Raw genomic sequence first — 21,178 nt, forward strand, 5'->3', positions numbered from 1 at the left:
CTGAGTTCGAGGCCAGCCTGGTCTACAAAGAGTCCAGGACAGGCAAGGCTACACAGAGAAACCCTGCCTCGAAAAAACCCAAACCAAACCAAAACCCCAAAAAGCAAAAAAAATGAAACAACAAGAGTAAGTCCAGCACTTGGGAGGCAGAGTCAGGCGGATCGCTGTGAGTTCGAGGCCAGCCTGGTCTACAAAATGAGTCCAGGATGGCCAGGGCTACACAGAGAAACCCTGTCTCGAAAAACCAAAAAAAAACAAAACAAAACAAAAAAAAAAACCAAAACAACAAAAAAACAACAACAACAAAAAGAATAAGTACATTAAAAAACTACTAGCCTCAATTATAGGCAATTCAAAATCTTAAATTACAAAACAATTCTTGATCTAATTTAGAAATAGTCCTTTCTTTAATCTTTAGTCCCCAAAATAAGGGTCCCCATAAACCATTGAAGCTTCTGTCTGGTTTTTTAATCGGATTCACTGCCTGCTCAGTACTTTTAAAGATGCATCCATGCGGAATAATTTTCATGTACACAAACTTTTGTTCATTGAGATACCAGCCTTGTTTCTCACTGACCTGTGTGGGGATTCCTTTTTCTTTTCTTCAGTGTTTAATCCTGGGTGGCCCAGAATCCTGTGTAGACCAGGACACAAACATCCACCTGCCTCAGCTTCCTAAGTGTTAGCATGCCCCGATTTTATGTGAGGACTGCAATCGCATTCTGCTGAGCAATGAAAGATATTCCCTGCGAGGCTGTCTTTGAGGAGGGGCACTGACTTGGAATGTCCAAATCCACGCTGTTTGTCTCCTGGTCAGGTTTGTTTTGCAGGCAAAGTCCAATGGGCCATTTCTAGTTTAGTTTTGGTACACTTCTATTCCCTTGGCTTCTTTTTTGTTGTTGTTGTTGATGTGTTGTTTTGATCGAAAAACACTTTTGCTGTCAATAGAGGCAATGTTATTGAGGTAGTTGCTGCCAAGCAAGATACTCTTTCCTGAGACTGTATTTTATCATTAGATAGGGGATGTAGCGGAAGTGCCAGGAACAAGGAACTTAAAAGACTGTAAAGAGACATCATCATGTTTCCATCCTGCAGTAGACACGTGCAGCGCACACAGCAGATTCTAAGCAGTGCTCAGGCACACATCTAGTAACTATAGTTTGTATCATTTCAGCTATCAACCCTACATCCTGTGAATAAAAAGCCTGAGTAATTTCTCCCCTTGATGATCACCTGAACATTCATTTTGTGTCTCTCTCTCTTTTCAACCCAAGTACTTTTTTTTTTAACCTGAGTAATTTGTAAAGTGTGCAAATATATATATATATAAATAATTACAAATACCGAAAAGCTATGGATTAAAATACAATATTTTATTTTTTTTCTCACCTAAAAAACAAGCAACCCAGAATTAGGATATACATAAGCCTCTCAAGTGTACCCTAATAAAAATTTGAATATTTGTACAATTTCTACAGAAACATACAGTGTATCAAAATCTGCATAAATCAAATTTATAAAATGTGTAGAAATGCATAGTGATATTATCAACTTACAAAGCAAGGACATGGGGATTATTTCCAAAGCGGCCTGAAGTATAAAATAGTCATTATGGCGGCAGCTTCTGATGTTGTCATGTGTGGTTTCTGATTTCAATATATAGAATCCTGTTCATACAGTATCCTAACGAATTATACTACAAACAATTTAATTTACCCATAAAATTACATGCACAGTTCGTGTGCCATCTTTCTTAGCCTATGCATAGATACAAGGTTAAAATCTATTTAACATGGAAAAAAATGGTGTCAATTTCAAACACACAAGTAATTACCAGTTCTCTTAGTTTCCTTGTTATGGTGGATTTATTTGCAATTATATAAGCATATAAATGCATTTGCTTTTTAAACATCCCTAGATATTTAAATGAATGAATATTTGAATGAAAGTTTAAATAGTTGATCACAGATCAGTAGCAAAGTACAAATTGACAATTCAAAATTATAAATAAAACTCTATTTTAGGATGTGTAATTTTTACTGTCCAAATTAAAGAACTAAGGGTGGATGAAAAAGATTTGTAGGCTTTTTTTTTTCTTTTTAAAGCTTTAATTAAAAATATTTCCTTATGGCAGTAGTTTGTTAATGTCTTTCATTGATATCATGATTACAAGATCAAAAACGCTTAATTTACTTGTCCCCATCTTATCAGCCTATCACATTGCTTTTTTTTTTGCTTGTTTTTTTGTTTGGCACTAGTGTAGACATTTTAATTTTGGGGATTAATAGAAGACTTCCTAGGGATTCAAGTTTGCAACATTTGGTTGTCTTAAAGTAGGGTATTGTCTTAATAAATATTTGAGTTAAATCTTCTATTCACTGGTGAATATTAAAGAAAAATACATTTTGGAAAAATGAAATCAAGAAACCCTATTGATCTAACATCTAACTTAGCACAACATAGTTCACATCTGTTGATGGTCTGCATTCTTAGATAGTAAGATCTAAGAATAGACTATTAGATACTAATTTTCCTAAATTTAAAAAAATGTGCAAGGAATTTCATTTGAATGAAGACAAATAAAGTGTCAACTCATCCTGGTTTCGTAGCTTATGCTGTCCTGCGGGTTTCTAAGGCGTCTACCTAACAAGGGTTTGAGAATTCTTTCCTCACAACCAACTGTTAAGTGGTCCACACTAGGGCTTTACTGTGCTGCTACTGTGTTGCCCCTCAACTTCTTTTTAAGATGCAAAATGCCGGGGGCAAGAGGTTGGTGTGAACAGAGGGCCCTGAAAATATCAGCAGGCACTGGAGTTCATGCCACAGACGCCTCCAGTCCTACGGAATGGCCTTGAGGTCGGTCCCCCGTCATTTTTGGTGCAGCCATACAACATTCTGCTTCATAGTCAATGGCAGCCCAGAAATCCATGTCTGAGGAACAGACATCGTCCCCAGACAGGTGACAGTCCTTCCATTGTTACCATCACGTAAATCTCACTATCAGCTCTCAAAAAGTATACTGAGAAATGAAAGAGGCACTAAATGTGTTGAAATTCACCTTTCACACAAGCAGCATGACTGAAGGAAGGCCACCTTGGCTAGCCACCCGCGGCAGTGCTTCCCAAAGATGTCAAATTAAATAAAGACACAGCAGGTTGATAACCACCAAGTCACATATGAAAGTCTGGTTACTCCAACCTTCTGTTTTTTTTTTCTTCAAGTGTGTTAAAAAAAAAAAAAAAACAACAAAAAACAACAACAACAACAACAAAAACCAAACTTCCTTTCAGACCCCTGAGTGTGTTCCCAAAGAAGACAACATAAGCTTTAACTCCATTCTGGAAATGGAGTTAAAGGCACAGATCACCAACATCATCAGAAAAACGAAACAAACGATGTAAACATCTACAGAGTTTAAGGTAAGAGCAGTTTTGTAAACAGTCACTGCAGATGAGAATGTCATTGTACGATCACAGTTTGTCAGCGTCCTTCCAGCCCCCTCAGAGAGCTTCCAGGTTTGGAGCTGTACAGAAGTAATAACTACGTTTGCAGCAGGTTCCAGGCGGCTTCAGTCCTCTCCAAGCGGACTTGTCAGTAGGTTGAGTGTTGGCTTCTGTCAGTCATCTTAAACACTGTGGATGTTATTCATTTCCCACCTCTGTGTCATGGCACTGGCGTCACAGCTGGAGATGAACACTTGGTGCAGGACCTCTGAGCGATCTAAGCACTTTCCTGAAGGAATGTGAGTAAACCTGTGCAGGTTCTGGAAAACACCGCGAGGGAAAGTAAAGTTTGAATTTAGACTCTGACGCTGGAAGCCGTTACGTGGCTTCCACAGAAGGCAGCTCAAGCACACGGGGCAAGCACACATTAGACTTTAAATGTCAGTATTCTTAGCCTTTCCTTTTCTCGCTAAGGCACTGTACACTGCTGGTATGTCACCATCAACCCACACAAATTGAAGTTCAGTATCATTCCCTCCAAACCTTTGTCTTTAGTTCTTATTCTGGCTAAAGGCAATAACACCAGCTTTCTCATTCATCCATGTTCCATCAGGTCTTCATGGCTAATATCGCCGGTGTCTCTGGCTAACATTTTTTCATTCCTATGTCCCATGCCCTAATACAGTCATCATCACATGCTGTATATTTCTTTAGTTCAGCTCTTAGCTTTTCCAACAAAGGTCCTCAGACTATCCATGACTGGGTGTGTTTAGCAAAATTTATTTCCAAGAATACACAGGAGTTGGTTCACTAACTCTTTGTGTTCATTTGACATGTGTATTATTGGAATCCAAAGAATGGGTGAAGTCACTCATGTCCTAGCGTCCACCAAGCAGTGATGGATGACAAACTGGCAACAGGCCTCCTGGTCACTGCCATGCACTCAGCTGAAACAAATCCATTTTCCTGTAAGGGCGCCCAGAGCGATGGTGTTAAACGCTATTGATTGGTTTTGGTTTTGGTTTGTTTTTTTGTGAGGAGGGGTGGGATAGATTTTCTTTGTGTAGCCCTTGGCTGACCTGGAACTTGCTCTGTAGAGCAAGCTGGGCTAAAACTCAGAGATTCTCCTGCTTCTGCCTTCCAAGTGCTGGGATTGAAGGCGTGTTAAATCTTAATAATCTTTCACGTATTCTTAAAAAAAAAAAAAACCACTCTGAGATGAAATGGAAAATGTGAATCAAAGTGCTGTCACATGGCAGAGAACAGAAGTATCTTGAGAAAGGCACACAAGGAGAGACAAACTACCTACTTTGTTCATACACTGCCATTTTTACTCAATTTAATAAACTATGAGTATTAGAACCTAGATAATGTCTGTCACTAGAAAACAGCAGCAACTGTAAAAACCCCCAAACAAACAAACAAACAAACAAAATACTTGACAGTGCTGGTTCTAGTTTTCAAAAAAAAAAAAATCAGAACTTTGAAAACCTTAACTATCACTATGAAAACCTGACACAATTTAAAGACTTTTCTAATGAAACTATCCTTCTATTTCTGATTTTTTTTTTGCATACTGTAGAATGGAATATGTCAGCATTTGGGGGATTTTTATAATTTAATGAACAGTATTCATTTAGCATTAGTTTAACATAATTTGAAATGTAAAAGGGTTACAAATTCTTCCAATTTAATTTCAAATTCAAATATTGTTTGTAACAACCCACATGAAAACTGTTTGGGAAGAATTTTAGTATCTTTTTATTGTTGTTTTTTTGTTGTTTAGAAACGGGGTCTCCCATTATACCACAAGGACACTTGCTCAACTATGTTGATTGCAGTTTTATTCATAATAGACAGAATCTGGAAACAACCCAGATGTCCCTCAACCAAAGAATGGATAAAGAAACTGTGGTACATTTACACAATGGAATACTACTCAGCTATTAAACATAAGGAAATCTTAAAATTTGCAGGCTAATGGATGGAAGTAGAAAGTATCATCCTGAGTGACACACACGGCATATACTCACTTATAACTGGATATTAGCCACATAATATCCACACTACAATTCACAGACCTAAAGAAACTAAATAACAAGGAGGACCCTAGGGAGGATGCTTAATTCTCATTCAGAAGGGCAAATAGAACAGACACCAGAAGCAGTTGAAGAGAAGGAACAGGATGGGAGCCTACCATAGAGGTCCTCTACAGGACTCCACCCAGCAGGGGATCCAAGCAGATGCTGAGACTGATAGACAAACTCCAGGGAATCGTATGGAAGAGTTGGGGAATAGAGGGACCTAAAGGGGTCAGGAGCTCCACAAGGAGACCAATGGAGCCAACAAATCCGGGCAGAGGAGGAGAGGGTGCTGCAGAGACTGATGTACCAGCCAAGGATCATGCATGGCTAGACTCTCTCCTCAGATGTAGTAGCTAGGCAGCACAGTCTCCTTGTGGGTCCCATAACATGGAGAGTAGGGACTACTTCTGACATGGACTCTGGTGCCCACTCGTGGGTCACTTCCCCCTGGTGGGGCGGCCTTGCCATCCCACAGAGGAAGAAGATACAGGCTGTCCAGATGAAACTTGATAGGCTGAGGTCAGATGTTAGGGGAGGAGGACTCCCCCTTTCTGAGGACTAGGGGAGGGAGGGAGAGGATATGAAGGAGGGAGGGTGGGATCAGGAGGTGACGAGGGAGGGGCCTACAATTGGGATGTAAACAAATGAAAAATGAAAAATTTTAAAAAAGCAAAGAAAAACAGGGTCTCAGTAGTTTAGCACAGGCTGGCTTCAGATTCACAGCCATCCTACCCCAGCCTGACAGGTCTTGGGAACTGCAGGATAGCACAAAGGAACTGAGTGAGTTTCAATAATCCTTACAGTGTAAGGGGGATGCAGAAGCCAGAAAGACTGGGACGCTGTTCAAACTGATGTTCTCGTCAGCTTACATTTAGCAATCTTTTTCAAATAACTTTCCTAAAAGTAGCCATTGTTTTCTATGGCGACTTCATAAAATGTTAGTTTAAGTTAGGGATAAGCTAAATGCAGTTCTTAGATTTTTACTTATCTTCACACTGGATCTTTGTTCATCTAATTTTTCTCTAAGACTCATCAGAGACAATTATGTACATTCTTTTCTCTTTTCCTTTCTGACAGCATGGTTTTTTTTGTTTTCATTTTTACTGGCGTATTTTTCTTCTATACATTACAGACCAGCATGTTTTCCATAGTTCCCACGCTCCCATGCAGTGTCCCACATCACTGAGCTCCAGGGCAGTGATGGACAAATGTGGATACAGTGTCTTAAGAAACATCTAGAACATGTAGATTCTATTTTTTCTTACTTGGGGGTTGGTACTGAGGATTACACTTATTAACACGCTGTACCTCTGAGTTCTGTCCCCTACCAACACCCATTCTTTTGGGGGGGGGCAGGGACTCACTGTGTATTCCAGGCTGGCCTTGACCTGAATATCCTTCTGCCTCAGCCTCAAAAACAAACAAACAAACAAAAACCAAAAAACCAAACCAAACTACTCATGACTTCTTGATGGTCCGCTAGACGCTTTTACACATTAAAAACTGCAGTTCTCACAGGTCTCTTCCATTTCCATTTGTGAAAATAAACACTGCTTATCTGTCAAGACTTGCTAGTGTCTTTTCCCAGCTTGTTATTAACAACAGCAACAAAAAATAAGGCCTTGGGAGCTAATTCAACAGGGAAAGATACTTGTCTCAAAGCCTCATGGCCCGAGTTCCGTCCCAGAGACTCACATAAAGGTGGGAGGAGAGACCCAGTTCCATAGAGTTGTCCTCTGGCCTCTACAACAGTTGAGGCTGTCTCTCTCCTCACACACACATATCACACACATTACCAAACACTAACAAGAAATAAAATGACTGACATGCTCCTGATCCACTCGAGAAGGTGCCTGGGAATATGGCCACAGAAGGCACAGCGCCTCCCGTCAGGAGGGAGACAGTGAATACCAGAACCACAGCTCTTCCTGGCTTCTTTCAGTAACAAAGCAACTTGTTTTAGCCAAATGCACACCTTGAAAATTACACACACATTCCTGGTGTGCAAATGACTCTTGTGCCTTCCTGGGTTCTTTCCCTTCTGTTGGTTTTACCCAATTCGGATGTGTTAGTTTTTGTTTTATCTTAGTTTATTAGTATCCCTTAGAAGCCTGTTTGTTTTCTAATGAGAGACAGAAAGGGGGTGGATCCAGATGGGAGGGGAGCTGGACAGAGCTGGGAAGAGTAGGGGGAGGGGGACCGTAATTAAGACATATTACATGAGAAGAAAACAAAGGAAAAAATTACATTAACCCATTGACGTGTTTGAGTCTTCCTAGAAAGCTTTAAATATGCACAGCAGAAACAGAAAAGCAGCACCAAGGGCCAGCAGGGTCAAGCCAATAAACTTGACCTTTGAAACAAGCAACTCCTGAAGGCCTAGGGTCCAATTCTTATTTGCCTGTCTCTATCACCACCTGCTGGACAGTACGAGGAGTTACCCACTTCCTTTTTTTTTTTTTTTTTTTTTTTTTAAAGAGGTCTTTGCATACTGATGATCCTTTGTGAATGACTGACTCATTTCTACTTTTAACATTGGATTTAGATCTAAAAACAATGATGGCCTGCCTCCTGGAACACCAGCATCCCATAATTTCTGAAATTAGCACTAACTCTTCATGGTCTCAATGCATGATGACATTACTCCTTAGAATGTCCAGCAGACCTATTCAAATAACTAACACAGAGAATCCAAGTCACAAACACGAACGTCTGGTCCTCAAAATTTATCCACCTAATTCCTACTGCAACAGCAGACAGTATCCCAGCAGCTGGGACACAGCATACCTTGACATACTGCCATTCCTTAAATTCATTTAGGTTACAGTGTGTGATCATGACTTTGGATCCATCGGGTCCTTTTGTCAAACACTGGTCATATTGCATGAGTTGATTTGCTTCATTGATTCGGAAAAGCTATTGAACAAACAAATAAACAGAGATGGCTTTCTTGCCAATACATGTTTTACAAAAAGAAAGAAACTTTAACTCCTATGATTACACTGAATAACTAACAGGGTCCTATAATTTTTGTGCACTCATTTTGAGATTGGTGACAACCTCTCTCGACACGCTAATTACATTCTTAATTTAGCCTCGAATACACAGAATGGGTAATTAACACATATTTATCATGTACCAACAATAAAGAAATTAAGAACTAGAAGTAGGCCTAATAATGTTTCACAACTTAAATTAGACATATGAGAAATAACTATATAAAGAAGCAAGAAAATATATATGTAAAACACAAAGTACTGGCAGTAATACCCGGCTTTAGTAAGAAAGTGTGCCTACTAAACCACATTTGTGAAACCTTAGAGGTTAGGCTTATTACTCAGTTGTGATCAACTTATGTTACCATAAGAATATATGTTAATTAGTTTTTTGCAGACATTTCTACATTCTTATGTGAAAACTGACTCTGATCATATTCCCTACGTAAGTGAAATGTATTAGCAGTCAGCTTTACTGAACATTTTTATCAGGACAAAATTAATAAATTAAAGACCCAGCTAAGCCCCTCTGTCTGTGATCTGTGAGTCTGCTGGCTTACCTGGTTCCCGCCCATTCTGTGGCAGGGTCCTAGTTCCACGAAGCCTCCGTTTGTTTTCCCCATGCTATCAATGCAGTATGCAGTCTCGAGGCCTCGGATCTACAGGCACGAAGAGAACCAACACACAGCACACAGTATGAGTCGTTACTAGCACCAGAGTGAAAGGCCCTCAAGCTCTGCACCCATGTCATGGAGAGAGCGCAGGCTGTTGAGTGGCAGGCTGTCACTGGCATCCTCAACCTTTATGGCATTTTTGAAAGCATGATCTGAAGTCAACATTGACATAAGCTAGCTCATTGCACTTAAGGGTGCTAACCCCTACTGTGCTAGAAAATACCACAGAAGACACAGAATACAAGTTAGCCTAAGAAAAACATCAGAGCGAGAGCATCAGAGAAAACCTATGCAGCTACAATGGGGACAGACACCAGCTGTGGATATCTAGACCAGACCCTGCTTTCTGAGTCCTTGCTTCAGTGGCTATGCAGTATTTCTGGGGTAGCTGCCTCCAGGTTTCTGGGTGCAAGGATAATGGCACGTGGACCCTGCAGTGTGGCTCTCCTCTACCATGGAGTAGTGAAATGGAGGCCAAAGAAACCACAGGTTTCCTTGTTTGGGATACAATTTTGTGCTAACATAACTACGTTTAGACGGACTCGACATTCCTCTCAATTATGGGTCCCTGTACTATTTGGGTAAAGTGCTTGGCTTTGTAGATCCTGGCTGGGAGGCTGATAGCTTCTGAGCACAGGAAGATGAGCAAGTCACGGTCCTCAGGACCATCATGCCGTGCGGCTCAAAGGCTGTGGTGCTCAGTAGAGGAGATGATTGTGCAGCCGAAGCAGCCTCTACACTGCTTAGGCAAGCTGACTTCTCAGGCGGCATCTTTTAAACAGGGGTTCATTCTGGAATGTTCGGGAGATGAGTGGAATGGATACTTGAAGGGACAGATGACAGACATGGACAAAGTCCCCTGAAAGTATATTTAGGACAGAGATGGGAAAAAGAGGGGTATCTATCCTGTCAGTAAGTGATACAGACCGGAAGAGGTGGGAAAGAAAAGCAAGAATATTGAAGAAGGGGCCAGGGGTTGAGGAGGGTAGATCTCATCAAGGACATGGATGGGAAAACTTGAAAGAGGTGTAACTTAGTTGTTAGCTGTGCCAATGGATGTCCAAAGGAAAGCTTCCTGAGCAGAGGAACAGCAGAGGCAGGAAGTGTGAGGACAAACAGTAGGGCTGAGGTAAAGTGAGGCAAGCAGGGGCACTTGAGGCGAGAGGATCGAGGGTTGTGAAGCCACCAGAAAGGGCTCTGCTTTTACCCAAGCAACTAGGGCGTCACTGTAGGTTTTCTTAACGACAGGTGACATGGCCTGACTTGCCTTTCCAAAGCCACTCTGATTGCTTCTGGTATTTCTAACGGGCTGCAGTAACAGTAAGTTAGTTTCGCTGAGAGGTGACAGTTATGTGGTCAACGTCAGAAAGGCCCAGACTCTGAGACTGACGCAACTGTTAGAAAACGAGCTTTAGTGAAGACTGCCATGTTTTTGGTATGAGCAGTGAGCCAGGATGGGCTGGAGAGGGACAAAAGTTCAGTTCGAGGTTTATTGAGTTTGAAAGGACAGTCAAGTAAAGACATCAAGAATATGGTAGGCGGGCATGGTGGCACACACCTTTAATCCCAGCACTTGGGAGGCAGAGGCAGTCAGATGTCTGTGAGTTCAAGGCTAGCCTGGTCTACAGAGCAAGTTCCAGGACAGCCATGGCTACAGACAGAAACCTTGTCTCAACAACAAAACAACAACAACAACAACATGGCAGAAGGTATTTCTCTAGGCTCTGGGAGCGAGATTGGAGTTCATGATCAAATCTAGCAGTCTTTGTACAAAGACGACTTTAAAGCCAGGGGATTGGCTGAGGTCAAAGAGGAATTCCTTCCTTCCACACGCAGAGAGTTTCTGGGAGATTAAAATGTAACTAAGTCTGGTCTGGACTCTCCCAAATTTATTTTCTACCCCTGGTGGGTTACTAGCTAGTTTGCTGTAACAGGAGAGAGGAGATAAGAGTGCAGCGAAAAGAAAAAGGCATCGATACAAGACGTACGATGACAGTAGCTCCCGGGTCCTCACGTGCTTCTCTTTTTATTCCCAAAGCAGAGACACTAGAGACTCTGATGAATGGATTCAGACCTCTCTTCTTGGCCTGTGTTTCTTCCTGCATAGCTGTAGGGTTATTAAACTACAAGCTAACGGTCGCCAGATGTTCATCCCCAGAGAGGCTGGGGTTCAGCACAAGACCTTCAATCAACAGGAGCTGACAGTTGAATCTGGCAGTCTAGAAAGGATCCTGTATGTGCTCTCCCTCAACACCTCCACGTTAACCTCTACTGTGCTCCCAATCTCAGCTGCCTCCTAATCAACTACTCAGATAGAAAACAAAAACATCCCAGGGCCCATCTTTCACACACTGACCTTCGCTACCCTGTCCCGACATGCTCATGACAACATCTGTGATTCCAGTGTGTGCCTTGGACGCGCTGTGCCCTTCACCTTCATGTAAGCCGCCGTTATTGTCACTAGACCTATCCTAGCTGTTCTTATTTCTGTTCTAAACCCTGCCAGCAGGTGATTACACCTCGCTGCCTTTCTGTTTTAAATCCTCACCATCCTTAGAATGAAAGCCCTCCCCAATGCCTATGCCCACCACCCCACCTCGCCAAATGTCTTCTATTCTGATTCCCAAATGAGCAATGTAATTTTTGTGGTGGTTTGAACGAGAATGTTCCCCACAGGCACTGTGTCCCCACTAGGTGTATTTGCACTCTGTCCCCAGTATGCGGCAACTGTTTGGAGAGGCTTAGGGTGTGTGGCCTTACTGGAGGAATCATGCCACAGGAAGGGAGTTTTGAGAATTTCCAGTTCTCTCTCTGCTTTGTGCTTGCAGTTCAAGGTGTGAGCTCCCAGCTTGCTAATCCAGCTGCCATACTTGCTGTCATTCCTGTCACTTGCTCGTTTTGATGGACTCAGCCTTTAGAACCATATGCCCAAATACACCCATTCTTTCATAAATTTCCTTAGTCACATTATTTTATCACAGCAGCAGGAGAGCCACGAATGCAATTTCCTAGCTTTGATTTCACCATCTTCTGTTTGCAATACTCCTCTTGGCTCTGTGGCTGGCTGAGTAGTGAGTGTCATCCACATAAATGTCATATCCTCAGAAAGCCTTGCCTAGCCTGCCCCTACCTCCTCAAGATGGAGCCTCATGCTCACTCCTGTAGCTGGTACCATCTCATCTGCTCGTTGCTCTCTCTCCACCCCCACCAGCATAAATGTGCTTTGAAGAAAGTAGGTGCGTCTGGTTTTCTTTGCCCAGATGAATGACTGGCACCCACCCACTAGGGCCTCAGTCACTATTTGCTGAATGCACACATTAACCAAGGCACGCAGTCTTGAAAGCTGATAACACAGTCAATTACCTGGGAGGCAGCAGCATAAGGCAGAAGCATCAATCAGAATTGATGTCATAGAGGCAAGTCAGGAGAAACAGGAAGTGGCCATACAGATCGAAGCCTTTGCCCCAATTCATTTGACAAGTGCTGTGGGGATACCTTGTGCATTAGAGGGTGGGGTGATTGTGGGGTGTTGTGAGAACCCAAGGAAAGATGGCAGACCTCAGTGGCTTTGAGGAAACGGAGAAGAGCAAAGAAATGACTTTCAGTGTTTATGGTCTCCAAGATGAGAAGAGGAGTTGAAGCTAGCAGTGGCCAAGAAAAGGAGGCAGAAGGACAGACAGGGACATGGTGGGGGCTGGAGATGGGGAGATGGGGGTGTGTGTGTCAGATGTCTCACTGACAGCCGCATGTGTCAAGGCTGGGAGGGGGATAGAGTGGCCTCGTGGTCAGGACAGCTCGGGTGATGTAGTAGGCAGTTTTTAGTCCAACATTCCTGCAAGCATTCTCTGATTTCCCAAATACCTTCCTGCCTTCTTCCAAGCACTGACTCCAAATATACACATTTTGATATCTAAATATTGGCTGATACTTACTTCCCCCCACTCAACGTTTCTGGGTGGCAAAGGGTAGTGGGCAGTGATGTCATAAGCTATTTCTTCCATAAACCATTTGAAACTTTTGCAGTTATGATCTTCTCGAAATTTCTTCAGCTCAGATATGTCCCCATAGGGCAGTGCCTTTGACTCAGGACGGCTGGCATAGAAGTAGTCTTTGTATTCATCCCACCAGACTTCTACGACTCTAACATAATTCTGCAAAAAGGAAAATTATAGTCATCATGAGATATACAAATAACTGAGGGCATAAACACCTCACAGAATGCAAACAAAATAGAGTGACTCAGTAAGACAGGACATGGCATTTAACTAATCCATGAACAGAAGTGAGCTAGTATAAAAATATAAAAAAGTATTAAAAAATTTCACAAAGTATATTCAGTTAAAAAGTGATGTACGTAGTCAGCCATGCCTGAGCTGGAAGAGCATAATGATCTTATGATAATGATAAAACAAATGATAAAAGGTAATGCACCCATTCTGAGGACAGATTAAGAGGCAAGCCTAGGCAGGCCTTCTGGCAGCCTGGCTGGCATCTTCTTCCTTTCTATTAGAGCCATGTTACTGACATGGATAGGAGGGAAAAAAAAAATCTCACTTTAGAAACTATCATTATAAAGAATTTCTCCACAGTGACTGTTAAATCGTTTCATGACTATAATAGAATCATTTTACTATAACCTCAAAGTAACTGTACGTCTTCCAGAAAGGCAGCTATGGACCAACAAAATAAACTGGCAGTGTCGTAACTGACCAAAACTTAACTTGCAGAGTTTGACAGAATTAGGGAATGCTTGTGTGAGTAGGAGACAGGACTGCCGTTTACTCTCTCCACGTCACACACCAGTGTTTTCTCTAGAGAGAGGTGGGTGTGAGAGGTTGGGGAGACGGTTCAGTGGAAAAAGCCAGCAGCATGAGGACCAGAGTTCGGACCCCTTGATCCCATGCGAATGCAGGATGGGAGTGGCTTCTCTGTAGTTCTAGCACTTGGAAGGAAGGCAAGATGGAGATCCCTGGGCTGAGCTGGCCAGTTAGACTAGCTGTACAGGCAAGTTCCAGGTCCAACTGAGAGAGCCTGCGTCAAGGAAGAAGGTGGGAAGCAATGGAGGATGATGCCTAATGTTAGTCGTGGGCCCATATGTATACCCTCACACATGTGAACATGCATGCACACATGTGCACATACCACACACAGACACATGGAGTAATAAAAAGAGTTTGAAGCAAGCATTTTTAGTTTTGTGGACCAACGAGTGTCTGTAGCAATTCCCCAGGCCACCTCTATCAGTGATGGCTGAGGCCAGGTGACAAAGGACTGGGTTTGGTTTGCTGACTGCGGTTACTGATGCCTGTTTTACACCAAAAGTAGGCATACTCAGTGTTCTGATTAAATTTTTTCTAGGCTAAAAGATAGTTATTAATGTGGGAACAGGTCACCATGCCAAATAAACATAGAAAAATCTTTAGAAATAAACTTAACAATGATTTGCATACTGAATATTATACAGAGACAAAACATGGAAACATCTGTGTTCGTGGATGGGAAGAACTGATGTTGGAAGTTCCTCAAGAATACTAGTTTCTTTGGATAGTACCACATTCCCCAAAGTGAGCTACAAAACACCAATTACAATTTTTATAGCTACAGAAACATCAGAGGCTGGTGAGATGCCTCAGTGGGGAAAGGCACTTTCCTCCAGGTCTGATGACCAAAGTTTGGTCTTTGGAACCGACTTGGTGGAATCCACAGCGGGAGGGTTGACCTCTGACCTCCACATATGCACCACAGTGTCCCTTACCCCACTACCCCCACGAAGATAAATAAATGCAAGTGGAAGATATAAAATTCATATGCTAGCAAGAAAGAGCCCAAACAGCCAATGTAATATTGAGCAAAGAGAATAATACCAGGGGCATGGCACTCCCTAATTTCAAAATCTGTTACAAAGAATGGGGCAGGCAATAAAAACAGACACCAAGAGCCGAGAGATAAGTCCAAACATGAATGACTGACTTTCATATAAGGTGCCAAGAGCACCCAACAGGGAAAAGACAGTCTCTTTCAATAAATGGAATTAAAATTAAACCTTCTACTCAAGGACATATAAAAACCAAGCCACAATAGATTAAAGACTTAAGTGGGAGACCCCAAACAAGAACGCTTAGAAGAAAAATGTAAGAAAAGTTACATGACTTTATCCTATGCAAAGATATATTTGTGCAGGTGAGCAAAGCAAAAATACACAAATGCAGTCACAGCAAACTAAGAGCCTCTGAGCTGCAAAAGAGACAGACAGGTAAAGTGACACTGCCTTTTGGAGAATGCATCTTCCAATCATACACCTGATACCAAGTCACTATCTACAAAGTATGAAAAACTCAAAGCAATTCAATAGCAGACACACCAGCAGGCTGACATTTTAAATAAGGGACCCGCTGTTTTAAAGACAAATGGCTGAAAGGCACATGGCAAGATGTGCACATCACGAGCCATATACAGAATGGACGTTAAAACCAGAGTGCAGCATCACCTCACGCCTGTGACAGCAGCTGTCACCACAGAGCTAAAAGGTTAAGCTCTGTGTGGATCTGTGTGGACGCAGATCAAATGGAATCCCATTGAACTGTTGGTTGAAATATAAGTCATTACAACCACGTGGAGACTAGTATGTGGTTCTTCCACTAAAAAATTAAAGGGGAAAAACTCTGTGGTGTAGAACCTAGTCAGCACTGTGCACATTTCTTAAGGGTGTGGACTCGGTCTTCCAATGAGATGTCTGAACTTCTGTGCAGAACTTTCAAGCATTATTCATAATGAGCAATATTTGGAATCAACTTAAGTGTCTGCCAACTGATGACCGGATAAAGAAAATGTGACAGGCACAATGGAATGCCCAGTCTTAAAAAAAGAAAAAGAAATTGTACCACCTGCAACAACACGCAGGACATTATGGTAAGGGAAATAAACTAGGCACAGAAAGAGGACTGTGTGTGCTCACTCCCAGGCAGGGTGTAAAGGAAACCAGCGTATAGAGACACAGGCAAAAGGTGGTGCCCAGAAGCTGGGGGCTAGGAAGGCTGGGGAGATGTTTGGGCAAAAGACACAAAGTTTCCCTCATTGGAGAAGAAAGTTGTAGTGATCTCTTGTTCATTACATACTACAGTTATCACTGAAGAGTTGGTTAGCATGTTATATAGTATATAAACTAAATGGACTTTAACCATTCCATGGGGTATGCATATCAAATATTGTTATACAGCATAAATACATTCACTCACTACTTGTCAAAACAAATGAAAGAGAACAGGGCGAAAATGAATAATATTAAAGAATGTAAGATATTGCACCAGTAGGTCTTGCCCTGGCTTACAGTGATGAGCCAGCATGAGGGCATGGGAGACCTCCTAAGGAGACTCGGAGGACTGCTACGTCAGATCTCTGTCAGTGACCTGGGAATGATGTGAGGTGGTGCATACATTTTAGTTGTCTCTCCTTCTCTCCCTTTAGCAACACAATCTCACCTTAAGAGTCGGAGAAGAGCCAACATACAGAGGCGGAGGATTCCCTTGCCAGCCCTCAAGACGGTAGATGTGTCCAACACGGGAACAAGGGACAAACAGTAATTTGCCACCACACTGCCAGATCTATCAAGAAAAAAAAAAAAAAAGGATATTGTGAAAGTGATCAGAAATGCAAAAATAATAGAATATTTGTTCTGTAAATATGAATTTAAAAATAGACATAATGTCCACACTACATTCTAAGCCAATCAAAGTCTAAAACAATCAATGTGTTAGAAACACAAGTAACAAGGAAGATAGTGGTAATGTATATAAGTTACTTGTAGACCCAGAAGCCCTTCTCAACAGAACCTCAAAATAATTTAAATCCTTAATCCTAACACTGTTGGTTGTTTGTGATGATCATCTATTTCCTACCTGAGTGATTATTGTAATAACCTCCTAACTGGCTTTGCCACCTTGAACTCCCCTCTACTGAACTCTAGCCTTATTTATAGCAAGAGATTACTGTGGTTCTGGGCCAGCTATGCCCTTGCTTAATGTCTTTGGTGGCTTACTGAGCTAGCAGGTGGGGAAGCTGTGAACTCAGCACTAAAGGCTCTGTAGTGTGGTCCTAATGGCACTTGCCTGCTTTACCTTAACTGTCTTTCTTAATTATGCTTGATTCTACTGAAGCCTTCTGCACTTGCTAATACAGTCTTCACATTCACGTCCTTGCCGTTCCCTTAGTATACCACTGAGGAGGCATGCTCTCCCTTAATCTCTGCTTACTGAAGTCATGCATCTTATTTCTACCTCAAATTCTACCCCCATCATGGCGGCATTTTATTCAACCCATCAACTGAATGCCTTTGCCTTCTTATACATTTTCTACATTATAAATTTATGGATATTTCCAATCTGTAAGTTCTTTGACAACGAGGATTAGTTGTCCCTAGTCTAACCCTCATAATATTAACACACAGGATATTTAAAACAAGATGTAGTGAATATCTGATAAGCTGAAGTCACTTCCCCCTCCCAGCATCTCTGAAAATGGGGCAGGACTGAGGTAGAGTCTGAGCAAGCCAGATGACAAGTCCAGTGTCACTGGGAGGATGTCAATCACTGTGATTGCTTCTATCGCTATGTCCTACAGCAATAGAGGTCCCCATGTCAGTACACAGCCAACATGTAGCCCCCCTCCAAAGGGCTACCACAACCCAAGGCTCCCATGGACAGAAAGCCTGGAAACAGGAGAGAAGCCATTTCTATTTTTGAAGCTTGTTGGCCGCAATTCTAGGCTGAGCTCTGTAGACAAGATTTCATTTGTTCTAAGAGCTATGCTTTATTGAGGCATTCTTAATAATTTAGAGAAATATATATATATATTCCCCCTCCCTAAAAACCACCCACCCAAACAAACAAAAACCCTAGCTGCCATGATTGTACACACCTTTAATCTCAGCACTTGGCAGGCAGAGGCCAGTGGATCCCTAAGTTTGAGGCCAGATTGGTCTACAAATAGAGTTCCAGGGTCGCCAGGGCTATACAGAGAGACCCTGTCTTGGAAATCAAACAAGCAAGCCAACAAAAACCCTAGCTTTATTTGAAAGCCATAAAAGTTGGGTAACTAGTCAGTAAACAAGAGATAGGGCGTGGTGGCACTGCCTTTAGTTCCAGCACTTAGGAGGCAAAGGCAGGTGGGTCTTGGTGAGTTTACGGACACCTTGGTCTACATAATGAATTCTAGGACAGCCAGGGCGGCACAGAGACACAGCCTCTGCAACCCCAAAACAAACGACCCCCTTAATGACTTAGAAAACAGCATTTGTTTGAGTGAAATGTTACCTTGTATGATATTTCAAAGTTTTCACCACCCCAAATCTGGAGACCAGGATCGTAGAGACCCAGTTCGAAGAAGAATTCTCTTTCAATGGCGAATAACCCACCAGCCATGGCTGGAGACCTACGGAAGAGACACTGCATGCCGTAACTGCTAAAAAACAAAGGCCCGGCATCCCATCACCAGCAGACAGACAGCCTCTGGGAAAACAGCGTAAGAATGCACGGAAGAGACAAGAATGATGGCCAAACATTAAGAAACCGTAAATCCTTCATAAAAGAATGTGCTTACAATCTCTGTACGAATTCATCCAAACTTCCGAAACAAGTCTTTAGACTACTGGGCTGTTTCGCCACTAGAGGGCGCCTTGGTTCTTTTGTTGATTTAAACAATTCTTTGTAATTAAGATAAACGTTTCTCTTTCTCTCCTGAAGCACAGAGCTGTCCGGATGTTGTCTGCTGACTTCTCCTTTTGTGATTTATGAGTCACTCTGGGATGAATGAAACTATATACCATGGAAGTAGGCTGTCTTTTTTTTTTTTTTTTTAGTTTTATAGCTCAAGGCCTTGCCAAGTAATGGTGTAAATCACCATAGAACAGCCTGGTTCATTCAGAGTTTGCAAGGGGAGTGCAGGAATGACCATGGCCACCGCAGCAAGAGGTGAGAGTGCAAAAGAGTGACCCCTGGCCTTCTCTGCACAGATCTTAAGTTCAGCACACGTTAGGGGAAAGGGAAAAACCATTCTATAACTTGTTAGGGTCAAGTCACTCCCACTGTTGAATAAATGGTAGCAGAGTAATTTCACCGCATTCTGCGTGGTCCTTCTTGCCATTAAGGACTAATTAGTGTGTTACAACTCTTTTAAGCTTCAGGGAACTGGATCCTGTTAGAATTCCTCATTCATCATTCGTGTTAATGTCCGTCTGTCGCTGAGTCCCACTGACTCCTCCTTGAAAAGGTGTGTGTGGGTAATCTGAATTTATACCTCGCTATGGTATAATTTCCGCGACGACATATTTCATTATTTCTATTTGTAAAAGGTCATTCGCCCCTAAAATAGTGGCTGGTGCTAGTAGACAGTTAACCAACAGATGATAAGCAGAGAAGGGGTGAGGTTAGTAGTTTTAGTACTCATAGAAAATCCCATCAAGAAACAGTTGTTCTGTTATGCATTTCTTCTTAAAATACTCTGCTTAAGTCGCTGGGCTCATATATTTTGGTTAACTTTAAGGCCATATTTACTCAACTGCTGTTTAACATTACTTCTTCATGACTGTGTCCTTTTGCTCTTCAAATATAATCCGCACGCATCTCAGCGCATGCGTGAAGGTGCAGCTTTAACATGCTCACTGGCAAACTAGTTAAAGGGAGCCCCCTTACATTTTCCTAGTGTTCCTAAAGAAATATGCCTTATGATGGAACTTCTGGGCAAACTAGGGCAGGCCATGAACCGTTTATCTTTTTCTCCTAGGTGACTTGGGGAGTTGAAGGAGGTCAGAAATAGATTCTTGGCTTATTCTGAACTTTAAAGTTTTGAGGAAAAAATTTGGAAGATGCCCGGTTAAAGCTTAAAGTCCTGCAATTTCTTCATGTTTGCCATATTCAGTGTCCCGGTCACAACATGCCCAAATCCACAGCACAGAAGCACTTGGACAAATGAGCTCTGACATTATGAGCTGTGTGACGCGAGAGAGTGAAAGCAGAACCACGGCTGGGAACACGCAGATAAATACAGAGGAAACCCATTATGGACACGGTTACACTGACATTTCATTTGGGGGGTCACATTCTGAAAGACTGTAAAATGTTCCAATTGAAAGATCAAAAGGAGTTAGTAAAGTCGGTTGTTCTATTTGAAGAACCACAAGAAGGGACCAAAGCCAACTTGGGGATCAAGCTTTTTCAGTCAAGCATTCTTTTGAGAACCAAGCAACAAAGGATTTTATGTAAGATTTTCTAAAGTCATGTATTTGTGTTCATCACATTTAATTGATACAAGGTTAATATCAGGGCTTTAGCATATAAAACAAAAGGAAGAACCCTAAAATCTCGTGCTGGTGTCATTCACTGCTCAACTTTGCACCCAAACTTAAAAGGGCAAATTGCCAAGTCTTGAGTTGTCAGCAGTTTACATATTTTGAATTTACAGAATACACTCTGTTGTTTGGTCTCCTACAGACAGCAGGAAAAGGGCTATTTCCTCCTTTCCTGCTTATGCTTCAAATTAATAATGCCTTTCATATTACTTTTTCCCCAATGAAAGAGCATAATTCACATTAGTGGGGCTGGCATTTAGGATGAAAGCTGTTACAGGAGCCAATGTGAATTCATCAAAACTCTGGAGCTGCAAGGAGCAAAGCTCTGTCGGGATCTGAGACCACAGCTCCTGTTCTTACAGCGAGTTTTCAGCATGGCAAGAGGTTAATAAGTTAGCAGCAACTGAAGAAAAGGGAGGTAGGTAAGTGATTTAGTGATTACCGATAAGGTTCAGTTTTTGTCTTTCTCAGTCTCTTCTCGCGAGAAGTCAGAGGCACCCGTTTCCAGAGCATACTCCAATCCCATGCTCCTCGGGCATACCCATCTTCATCACCACCCCCTTGGGGTAAAATTTCATATGTGTTGCCATTTATGACATCTATAATCGGCACAGTGCAAATGGTTCTGTGTTGTGTTGAT

General features: G+C 42.1%; 1 protein-coding gene across 3 annotated transcripts in view; it reads right to left on the reverse strand.

Annotated features, from left to right (window-relative positions):
• Positions 1-3,239: 3,239 nt before the first annotated feature.
• Galnt7 (polypeptide N-acetylgalactosaminyltransferase 7) overlaps positions 3,240-21,178 on the reverse strand; it is a 124,691-nt gene continuing 106,752 nt past the window's right edge. Inside the window, exons 6-12 of one of the 3 annotated variants that reach the window (XM_051170049.1) lie at positions 20,981-21,163; positions 18,506-18,623; positions 16,676-16,798; positions 13,130-13,348; positions 9,084-9,182; positions 8,315-8,443; positions 3,240-3,763 (exon numbers count right to left, since the gene is read on the reverse strand). In XM_051170049.1, the coding sequence (XP_051026006.1) occupies positions 3,626-3,763; positions 8,315-8,443; positions 9,084-9,182; positions 13,130-13,348; positions 16,676-16,798; positions 18,506-18,623; positions 20,981-21,163 (1,009 nt within the window). In that variant the 3' untranslated portion in view covers positions 3,240-3,625. Of the gene's footprint in view, positions 3,764-8,314; positions 8,444-8,976; positions 9,183-13,129; positions 13,349-16,675; positions 16,799-18,505; positions 18,624-20,980; positions 21,164-21,178 lie in introns of those variants that run through there. The other 2 variants (XM_051170050.1, XM_051170047.1) reach the window with 2 other exon arrangements.

Source organism: Acomys russatus, chromosome 27, assembly GCF_903995435.1.
Source record: "Acomys russatus chromosome 27, mAcoRus1.1, whole genome shotgun sequence".
NCBI lineage: Eukaryota > Metazoa > Chordata > Mammalia > Rodentia > Muridae > Acomys > Acomys russatus.